This window comes from Grus americana, chromosome 2 (genome assembly GCF_028858705.1).
Source record: "Grus americana isolate bGruAme1 chromosome 2, bGruAme1.mat, whole genome shotgun sequence".
NCBI lineage: Eukaryota > Metazoa > Chordata > Aves > Gruiformes > Gruidae > Grus > Grus americana.
In genome coordinates, this window is record NC_072853.1 from 154,435,702 (window position 1) to 154,447,348 (window position 11,647).

The 11,647-nt window shown below is 37.9% G+C and overlaps 1 protein-coding gene across 6 annotated transcripts in view; it reads left to right on the plus strand.

Moving 5' to 3' along the window:
• The window catches only part of CCNY (cyclin Y), a 128,241-nt gene extending 118,081 nt beyond the window's left edge, over positions 1–10,160 (plus strand). For all 6 annotated transcript variants that reach the window (XM_054815467.1, XM_054815470.1, XM_054815469.1 and 3 more), the window contains 2 exons: positions 985–1,147; positions 7,484–10,160. In XM_054815467.1, coding sequence (XP_054671442.1) covers positions 985–1,147; positions 7,484–7,600 — 280 coding nt within the window. In that variant the 3' untranslated portion in view covers positions 7,601–10,160. The remainder of the gene's footprint in view (positions 1–984; positions 1,148–7,483) is intronic.
• The last annotated feature ends 1,487 nt before the right edge of the window (positions 10,161–11,647 follow it).

Here is an 11,647-nt window from a genome sequence, read left to right on the forward strand (position 1 = left end):
TACACTGCAGTCCAAATGTAACTTAAATGCAATATCATAGTCAGTCAATACCTGCTGGTAACACAGCTGTGCAGTCCCTACACTCTTCAGCAAACATGTACAGCTTTTACCACCCATTTATTTTTTTCATTTCTCATGTCTTGAAATCACTGTTTTGAATATATCATATGTCCCTGTATAAGTATTATGTAGGATATCTATTTACCATGCAATTTATGAAAACTTCCAGTCCTTAATTTTGTTGATTTACTTATTTCTTAACATACTTTCTAACAGACTAGTGTAGGTAATAACGTATTGCTATACCAACATTTTCATGGAGTGGGAGCTCAAATAGGACATCTGTTCCTATCGGGTATTTTGACAGACACAATTGGTGTAGGAACTGAAAAAGAAGCGATCACCACTGTGACTTTTGATTGCACATCCTAGGGAAAAGTCACTTCATTCTGATCATAAAGATGAGACAGTATGCTGAAAAATTCACATTTCCCATGACTAGTTTTAAATGATTGATTATGAAAAGCTGAAGAGAGTAAATAAGTTCTCCAGTAATTTGGGTCTTAGAGTAATTTGCAGCATTTATGAGAGATGTCTGACAAATTCAGGGCATGTCTGCATTTTATGTGTGCATAGCTGCGTGTGCAGATCCACCTAGTGGAGGTACAGCAGAAACTACAAGAAATTTTTTTTTTCCTGCTGCCTTTTCTTTCCCAGATTGTATTAGCTAAACTGATAAAGGTGCCATTCCACAAGCAAAACTTTGTGTCTGGGTTTGATCGGTATCGCGGTAGCAGCTGCAAGGTGCCGCATCTTTCATATTCCTCACTGGTGTACGTATGTTGACAGAACTTGGTAGGCTAGCATAATTGTATCTGGCAAGAATAAGAAGTTAACTTGGTTTATACCATTTGCAATTTAAAGTAAATTACGTTCAGAATCCACAGTCTGAAATATGTTTTCACATTTATCCTCTTTCTACAGGAATGAGCTGGAACGCCAGTTTCTTGAGCTGTTGCAGTTCAATATTAATGTTCCCTCCAGTGTTTATGCCAAGTATTACTTTGATTTGCGTTCCCTGGCAGAAGCAAATAACCTGAGTTTTCCTTTGGAGCCTCTCAGCAGGGACAGGGCATATAAACTTGAGGTAAGACACTTTCTTTTTAGATTGCTCAGAGTTTAATATATAGGGAGATTTTGAATTTTTGCGTTATTTCTCCCTTCTCCCATCTCTTCCCAAATATTCCCATGAGATATTAGAATATCATGTGCCCCAATTTTCGTAACTGTTTTGTTTGTTGTTTGGGTATTCATGGATGTGGGGACAGCTTTTTGGCCCAGTTTGCTTCATACCTTGTCTTGCTTTCCATTTCTTTTTCAGTTCCAGTTGTCTGAATTGGCCTTGTGAAAGTACTCACAAGCTTTACAATGACTCTGTTCACAGTCTGGTTTTGTGCGTTCTTTTGGTTTCATAAAACCACCTTAAAGGACAGAATATTAACAAGTATTGCTGAAAATAACTATTCCATGTGCTTGTTATCTGCTACCACTCCACTTCACATGGATCCAAGTCTGTTATCTCCTGTGGTGCTTTTCTCAGTAATGGGAAAATGAGCGCACGTCTGTAGTGAATAAATCATGAATGCTTATAAGACCCAAATATACCATGCACAGAAAGCACTGTGTTGGATGGTCTGGACCTGTGAAATGCAGGGCACTATGAATTCCCACAGACACAAGAGGAATTTAAAATCATCAGCCAATTGTGGACACTTTGCAAGACATGAATCTTTTTTTTCCTGAGCTTTCTGATATGTTTTTCAAATAAGAGCATTATTGCCTGAGTGTATACGTATTTTGTTACTAATTTTGAAATTTGTCATTAGATACTAACTGCTTTTAACATCACAGGTCTTTAATTATATACCAGCTTTGCACTGGAGGTTGTTTGCCTGTGGGTCAGAGCGAGCTTTGCGTGTTCTGAAACTCCTAGTGCTCCTGTAAAACAGGCAGGCAGTACTATACATATTTTTGTGGGGGGAAATGGTGCGTGGGAAGGCTAATTGACTTGTTTGCGACTGTAATGGGAACAGAAAGTGGTGGAGAAAGAATCAAAGCAGATTTCACTAAAGTTGTATTTCTCATTCCTTCTAATTATTCTTTCTAAATTTCACAGATAGGTCTGATAAGAATGTAACTTAATTCTGTGTGTGGAGTGTGATGTAAATTGGCATCAGATTTTGTTTCTGTTGAAGAGGAAAAAAGATGAAAATTCATTGGGATTATAGTTTTAAATGAAAAGAGCTAGTTTACTAAGTGATTAGATGGTGGGTATTGATAATAAGTGCTGTTTACATATATTAAAATTGAGTGAATTACTTTTTGAAGAGAATTTAGTACACGATGTTTCCCAACACTGCCAGTCTATATCGCACGCAATGTGTAATAGTGGGTTACAAATGAAGGTAATGGTGATAGCTCCTAAAACCTTAGAAGAAAAGAAAATAGGGAATGACTGTAAATACCCAGAGAAAACGGGTGGATCTTCAGTACTAACTAAAGAGAAGGCATATTTAAAAAGAAATAATGGAATATTTTTTCAGTAAATCCATATTATTAAAATTTTTCCCACGTTGGGGATGTTTGCTGCTGCTAGCAGACGTTGGCTGTAAAATAACCCTGCTAGCCAAGGAGGATGTCTTCAGGGAAGAGGATGAGTATCTACTGTGAAACCAACTTGGTCTTCCAGCTCCTTGTCTCTGTTCTGTGGCCAGAAGGAAGAGAACATGATGGGAACGACCTTGTTCTTTGGCAATACTTGGTTGTCATTAGTGTGCCCTTGAAACTAGTTGACAGTGTAATTTATAGCCTAGTTCCTTGAGTACAGTTAAGCATTTAGCTTGCCAGGAGTTATCAAAATGCATTTGCAGCACTTTTCTAGGTCTGTCGTGTGCTGTTCAGCCCAGAGTTCTCTGTTTTTAAGGCAGTTTCCTGAATTGTCAAGTGGAGTAGCTGTAGTACTGTCGTGGTTTAACCCCAGCTGGTAAAAGAGCACCAGGCAGCTGCTCGCTCACACACACCCCTACCCCCAAGGGAATGGAAAAAACCCCAAACTCGTGGGTTGAGATAAAGACAGTTTAATAGGATAACAAAGGAAGAGAATAGTAACAGTAATAATAATAATACAAGTGATGAACAAATGTAATTGCTCACCAGATGCAGAAAAAACCAACCCATTGCCCAGTCTGTTTCTGAGCAGCGATCCCACCTCCCGGCTCGCTTCCCCAGTTCCATCCGGAGCATGATGTCCTACGGCAGAGAATATCCCTTTGGCCAGTCTGGGTCAGCTGTCCTGGCTGTGCTCTCCAGCTTCTTGTGCACCTGGCAGGGCGTGAGAACCTGAAAAGTCCTTGACTTCCTGTAGACACTACAGCTACCCAGCAACAACTAAACCATCAGTGTGTTTTCAACATTATTCTCATCCTACATCCAAACCACAGCACTATACCGGCTACTAGAGAGAAAATTGACTCTGTCTCAGCCGAAACCAGGACAAATACCACGCAGGCTGTGATATTTTTGATACTGAGAGAAAAGCTGCAGTCTGTGATGAAAGACAACAGATTCATAGTGAATGTACATATGCAGTGGAAGGATTTCCCTTTGTCTGGTAAACTGAAAGGACCTTGCTCAGTCCTAAGATTTAAAACAACTTATTTACTGGCATTTCAGGTCACAAAAGATCTTGCATAGAGAAATAGTTATGTTATGACACATTTTTGCTACTTTTGCATTTTCAAGCTATTTTATCTATCTAAAACAGGAGTACTAGATCTGGCATGGCAGAATCTGCGTTGCTGTTTCTGCAGATATGAGGTTGACATACCTGTGATGAAAAAAAAAAAACCAAACCCAAGGACAAGGCTAGTAAATACTGTTCCTCAGCAAATGGAAATGCTGGACAAGATCCATCAGCTTAGAGGTGTTATAAGAGGTTATAGTACTTGTTTAAAATGACATTGCTTTCTGGACCATCTGCAGTGGATGCTTTAACTTATTTAATGTTCCCACAATTGACACTTAAGAAGCAGCTTTGTCTTTTAAATGACTAAATGAAAGTAATTTTTTCTTACTTTTCATCAGCCTGTGGCCTAAACGTGTCCTGAGTTTGTTATACCAGTCCACCTAGTAGCCAGAAACCATTTTCATGACGTCTCTTTTTTTTTCCCCCCATTGTATGGAATCATGGAAGTTAAAAATGGCAAATAACCTTTCATTAGATCATCCAGTCTGTCCGCCTGCCAATGCTGTTTGTTCCAACCAGCATATGTTGTAGTGTGTTTTCTCCTTCCTTTTAATTATGTCAAATGTCAAGGCTTCCTTTGCTTCTCCTGAGAACTGTTTTCTAATACGGGAGATTTTTCTGCCAAGAAGGTTGTTGGATATCCAACCTTAATCCACTATTTTGTAATTTCCTACTCTTGCACCTGGTTATTCTCCCGTGTACTGAGCTAAATATGAGTCAGATTCTGCTCTTTGGGGTAAGCCCACAAAACGTGCCTACCCTATTTCTGCTTGTGATCTTAGCACTGTGCTCATTTCAAGGCTCAATTTTGTAAGAGCCTTCATTAGTGCACTCCCAGTGTAACTGACTTTATGTTGTCTGAGCTTTTTATTGTTAGGATAGTGCTTGAGCACATAGTTCAAACCCTTTGAACTACGTGCTATATTTTCTTGACCCTGAAGAGGTACAGTCCCACAGATCAAACACACAGAAAAGAGGAGAGAAATATGTGAGTTACAAGTAGTGAAGTGTCTTTATATCACTCCAGCTTCCCACTGTCGCAGTGACTGATTGCAGTCCGGCGTGTTTTGCATGTTCAGAACCCTCTTAGCCAAGAAGCAAAGGGAGAGCAAAATCCCCCCTGCTCTTTTGGCAGGAATAACCTGAATCCTCTTGTTTTCATTTTCCATAAATTAAGGAGAACCTCCATCATCCCAACTTCTAGTTGTTCTAGTGATTTATTTATTTATCACATTTTCCTTACATAAAATCCTTCCAGACTTAGTGCTGTCTGTCCCAGCTAAGTTCTCTCTGGTTCGTCCAGTTGTTGGGGTGTTGCAGCACTCGCGGTTGTGTGCCTTTGTGCGTTCCCAGCAGTGAAGCCATAGCCAGCCCTGCTGCTTTCCTGCCCTGCACAAACATGTGCACGCAGCCAAAACTACCTTTCTCCCGCCTCCTTTCTCCTTACCTGCCCCCTTCACCAGGGACAAAGTCTCACCTAGAGTCATATAACTCAACAGAGGAAATGACTTCTAGTTCTCTATGCATATGTATATAATGGAAGAATATATATGTATGCATTTTTCTAGCTGATTACAGGTATTACAGTCAAATCCAACAAAATTTTCACATGATGGAGTAGTGTTGCTGGTTTTAAGAATGTTTTGATTTCATATGAGAAATGGTCCCTCGCAACTGTCAAAAATTGGTTTCTTTTTCCAGCAATAAAACCAACAGAAATGTCAGATGACATAAAGGTGTTTGTAAGCTATTTGGATTTATTTTAACTGAAGGACAATAATGAATATTTACAATTTTCTGGTTTTTGTCTTGTTTCCTCATATGTTACGCTAAAGTTGACTCACTGCCTTCCCAAATAGGCTCCAAATGTCAATTTTGTAAATTATTTGCAAATGAAGAGGCAACTTTAGATAGAGGATTGCTTTAAACAGCTGACAGTGTTTCTTATCTGTATGATTAATCACCAGAGACTAGAGATGAATATTAAGTGCTACTTCCAAGCAAAATTTCATTTCGTCTGACCAAGTGCCAGAACAGAAATTTTCCTATGAAACAGGCAATTTTGACGTGATTACCTTCTCTGGCTGTTCGATGCCTAAGGTGATAGCCTGATTTGGCAGCTGTAAGAAGCTGAGCTCCACCTCAGTACACCTATTTGCCAAGCCATGCCTTGGCACGTTATTCCATGATTAAACTCTTTTCAGCTATTGGATTTTAAATTCGATTGAATTGCATAAACTTCCTTAGTCCACTGAGTTCTTGGTTAAACTAAAAAAATGTTATTAAGCAATTTTAAGTTACGGTCTACAAAGCAATGGGAATATTTGTGTTATTTTATTCAGTTGTTGTCTTTATGTGCACCAAGAAAGAAAACTATGTTCAAGAATGGTCCTAACAAAAGGAAATTCAGTTTCCAACTAAAAAGCAGCAACTGGTTTCTTGTTGATGGTGGTGGGTTTTGTGTTATTTTGATTTTGGTTTGGTTTTTTGTTTTTTTTTTTTTCTTTTTTCAAATTAACTGGGTTTTGTGGCTAGCTTGACCAAAGCGTTGGATGAACTTGCTCTCAGATGGATGAGTTGTGTGATTCTGTCATACCTGCCTCTGGTCTTTGCAGGACTATTGAAATTACAGGGCTCTTCACAGCTACCACTTACTGTGCTGTAAAAGTAAGGATCAAGAAAGAGAAGGATGATCAGTGGAGTCAGGCTGTTTATTTGCATTACCTTGTTTTATAGTCAAACACTTGTACTGGTTTTGTTTGTATGGTACTTTTCATTAAACATCCTATCTTAAGACACCACTTAAAAGCATTCCTGAGTAAATAAAAATACTGGTTTAGTTCATCTGATTTTTTAACTGGACCTTGGATACTCCTTGCAGTGAGCTTTCTCTGCAGTTCTGCGTGTTTGATCGCCAGAGTAACGTCCCTCCTGATGCCAACCATAGTCTGTCCTGACCATATAGACATGCTATTTCAGGGCTCAGTATATTTGTGCATAAGAGGTCCATAATAAATAATCTGGTTTAAGTGTGGATAAAAACAGTAGAAGAAACATAAAACATTAACTCCAGTGTAGTATAATAGGAATAAAGATTTGAATAATGTTGGTCTCTCACTTCAAAAGGTTTTTAACATTTCTGTGTATTTTTAATGCAAATTAAATTATTCTGAATATGAGTTACGTTTCCCACTGACGCCATATAAGATAGCCTGATCATATAGAAATCACCGTCGTCTTCTGAAAGGCAAGTAAACATCAGCTCTGTAAGCAAAACAGGGAGAGTGTTCTGCCGGACCATTTATCAGTGGAGAAAAAGATAATTATTACAAGGCTTTTTTCACCAATGAAGTGCTATATATGAGTCACCATATAGCAGTGGGTAAGGATTGTCAGCTGCATAGATGAGATACGCGATGGTTAACCTGTAAAGAAAAGGCTTGCGATATGCTCACCGAGTCCTTCAAAAGCAACTGTGGTGGGCAATGCAGTGTCAGTGTGTTTCTTTTAAGATTAATGAAGTGCAAAAGAGGATTTGGAGAGAAGCTCTTCACTGTTTTGCTTAAAGAAATTACTTTTGTAATTCTGCCTTTATGTAGAAATACGCATTTAGCTTTATTTTACCCATACAGCTGTGGTGAATGCAATTGAGGTTTTTTTCATTCTTTTGTCTTACAGGCCATTTCCCGCTTGTGTGAAGATAAATATAAGGACTTCAGGAAAGTTGCAAAGAAACGGTCAGTCAGTGCTGACAATCTGACTGTGGTTAGATGGTCCCCTGCTATTATCTCCTAACAGAGGAGACTGGAATATTCCTATGACGTACTGTTTCATCCATCCATTTTTTTCGGGGTGGGCTGGGGGCGGGGGGCTAAAGAAAAAAGACTTTTGATTTTTTTATTTTTAAATCTGTCAAGCTGCCTTTACAGTGCCTCCCCATTGTGTAGCACACAAGTAAAATACCTAGCAGAAGGAGAAATGGAGAAATCAGTGTTCGGGAGAGAAGAATGGGCAACAATTTTTTTTCTCACTTTTGCTAACAGCTTTACCCTGTTCATGAGGAAACAGCAAATCAGGTGCTTGGAAGAAGAAACAATAAAATGAAGTAGAGGCAGAAAAATATTTAAGAAAACTGTGCCATTTTCTAAAACGCTGTATTCATGAAGAGAAATGGCAGCATGAAAACAAACCATGTAGTCAGATGACTGTGCACTAGAGGAATGAAGTTGGGAGAGTTCCATCCTAAAGGTTTCTCTTAATATCTATTTTATTTTTTGTTGTTTGTTGCATTCCTCATTGCTGCTCCCCAGGATAAATTCTTCCCCTTGCACAGCAGCAAATACGAAGTCTGTATTTACAGTAGCACAAGCCCCTGAATAAATAGCGTTGGGTTTTTTCACTGCACTTTTCTCTGTAAGCTGTCTTATTAGCATTATTCTTCATAATTATTATACATATGTTATATTTCTTGTATGCCTTTTATTGTATTTCAAAAGAGAGAACTTGACATTAGTGCTGAACCAAAAGCGTGTACAGGGATCAGAAGATCTTCATAATTTCATGATGTGTTTTATTTATAGTATACTTGGGTGCGTGTGCCTTCCTGAGTTCTTGGAATCATTTATTTTTCCTTAATATAAAGATACAGTTATTAAAGTATTCAGATGATGATGATAAGACTTGGGCCAAATCTCCAAAATGTGCAACAGATCTTGTGATCCTTTTTGCGGATTTTCATAGCATTAGAAGTTTAGCAGAATTCATTTTGAGGGAGATTTTTTTTTTTATGGCCTGACTAGTTCATTCCTTCACCTCCAGGTCCATTGTTGCAAGCAATATTCTCAATTTTTATATGTTTACTTTAAATCAAAGTGAGTCTGTTTGTATAAAATAAAAAATCATAAAAAAAATTGTTCCAGTGAGAAGACCTGTAGAAGAGCAGAATGGAAATCTTAACAAGGTATTTGTCACAAGTAGATTAGATTTTAAAGCTAAAATACAAACCCTCATGTTTTTCAGCCTAGGTGCTTATAGAAATTAAAAGTAAGCAAACTGTGAATGTAATTTTCAACTCTGACTATTAAGCTCTTCTCTTGTTGTTACTAGTTCCCTCTTACTGTGGCCGTTGCCCCCTTGGAGTTTGTAAGAACCTTTTCTAGAAAATAACTTGTCAGTATAAGCATCTTTGCTTTATAACGCCCCAGGGTGATTTTTTCCCACCCATTTTTTTTTTTTTTTGGCACAGTTTAGAAAGACATAGGCGAAAACTCTTAGTTCCCTAAAATCTTTTCTTTGCGACTATCACTGAAGTGAACGGCAACAGACGTCCCTGATTTATGCACTACTGTGGTAAACCGTAACGATTCCGTATTTGTTTTATTAAGCCCTATGGGCTTGTAGCAAACCTAGGGGCCCAGAGATGCACACTCGACTTCCAGTGCAATGCTCATCGGATGCCTCCGGGCGGAGGGGCACTGGCAGGATTGAAGTAGGAATACCAAACAGTTTTCTGTTAACTTTCTAATGTGATTTGTGTAGTTTGAGACATGAAGGTTTTGTCCCTAAATTCTCCTGATGTCCTTTGGGCCTTTAAAAGAATCTAATTCTCATCACTTCTTGTTGTGCCAATGCATCAGAACTGTGAGTATCCAAGTCCATTTTTCCCTTGAACACGGAATGTAAGGAAAGTGTTCGTAACAATACAAATGCGAATTGCAGCATTTAAAACCTCTTTACAGATAGTATCAAAAGGAACGTTTTCAGACCATTTGAAATTCATCCTTTATAAGCATAAATTTAGGCTTTAAAATATGTGAAATATTTTGATTTATCAACACTTTGCTAAACTATTTTCCATTTAACTTGATATCAGGAATATTGGTTTTATCCATTTCTGGGTGATAGAGATATGAACTTTGGATTATGTAAAGATCTCAATGCATCTACTATAATTTTTGTGAAGTTTATTAAACTACTTTAAAGATTGTATAGTCTATTTATTGTATGTACATACAGTCTGATACTTTAAAAAGTGGATTCCATAAAACCTGGCTCAGTCTTGTTTAGACTATTGAATATCGTTTTAGCCTTGTGCACTGGACTCTACCTCTGTATAGGAGAATTTTCCATATTCTTAATTAGTACTGATTCTGTGATTAACTTGGTTATGTTTCTTGCACTAAGAATTAAAAAAAAAAATCTGCTGTAAGTGTGGATTTTTTTCTTTAAGTTTTGCCATATGGATCCTCTACGTTTAGATGGATGTTTCTTTCCCTCATGGTTATAGAATAATTCTTTGCTTTTTCTTCTAGTTTGTTCCAGGGTTGCCAAAAATACAATACCTGTCAGTAAATCTTAATGAGTGTCTCTTGTTTGCAAGGTATTCTATATCATGTAATTAAAAATGAATTATTATTTAGGATTATGTTGTGTTTAGTGTAGTTTTTTTAAGCATTACTGTATGGAAAATGCCATTGCAAAGTTAGAGAAGCACCCGGGGTGTGAGAAGGGAGGAGAATCAAGTAGCGTTTTACTTAACAGCACAAATACATCGTGTTTTTCATTTCGGAACCTGAAACTAAATTTGCTGTAAATGTTTTCTGGACTAAGGTTTTCATTATTGCTTTGGTCAGTGGCTCAGAAACAAAAAGGTGTAGGAGATGTAATAAACCTGTCCCTTCAAGCATCATTGTCTTAATGAATTGTTTTTATATGTTGAGCCAGTGGGCCATTCGTTTGGTCGCTTACCCCTTGGTGATTGGATAAATATTTGAAAAAGGCGTCTTGTAAGGCTTTTTATTCATGCATCCCTCTGCAGCCCAGAGATGTTTCCCTAATTCTTCTTTCCATCTGCAGACTTGTTTATATTTCATTTTTTGTTTCTATTCAATTTTTTGTCGGTGATATGTATCCTTCTGCCAGACACTGTTCTTTGGGACCAATACTGGAGTCGTGATAAAGTGCAAAAAGAAGAAAAAAGTCAAATCACCTTTTCCACCTTCCACAAATCCTATCAGTCTTTCAAATAATACATGTTTTCTGTTGCTAAAAGCATACAAAATTCTATCCCGTAGCAGGGCAACGGTATCCTTTTCAATAACTGTAATTTTTCTTTTTTGAGAGAGAGATCACCATATATGGCTTATTTAGCTTAGTTTATCATGTAAACTAAAAATATGATGGAAGAAGCGTTTACATTTATGAAGTCTTAGTTCAGACTTTGTTTTTTTTAACACCTCTTTCTCTACTTCCTAGCTTTCCTAGTGCCAGAAACCTTAGATGTAACCTGAAGATTAGAAGTAGCAAAAACCTCATCAGAAAAGGGTGATGGTGGCAGATGACAAAGTGACATCTGGTAGTGTTGGCTATATATAAAAATAGCAGCATGTGGGAGGGGATACAGGAATTGAAAGGGCAGAACCAGAAAAAAACCAAAGCCTTAACAGCTGAAGCAACAAATTATTTACAGTTGTCCTTTGTTGGTAACGAACATTGCATTTTCCAATGACACGTTTAAACTGCTAACTGAAGTGCTGCGCATCTACTGCAGACTCCTGCTGCTCTCTGCTTCTGTGTGGTCTTCAGAAGGAATTAACTCAGCCCAGCTTTTAGCACTTCTGTTTCAAACACATTTCTGTAGTCAGAATTATTTTTTTTTCCACTTGAATTGTCAGTTGTTGAAGTCATCTGCCTACCTCTGCAGTGGAGTGCCCACGTAGTGTCTCTAACAGGTTCTGAGCAAACAACTCAAATATAAACACCAACACGCCCGTGTGAATGCGACCTGGATGTATATGGAGATGTTAGTATCTACACCCAACGTGCAGTAAGTGTCTGCTTTTT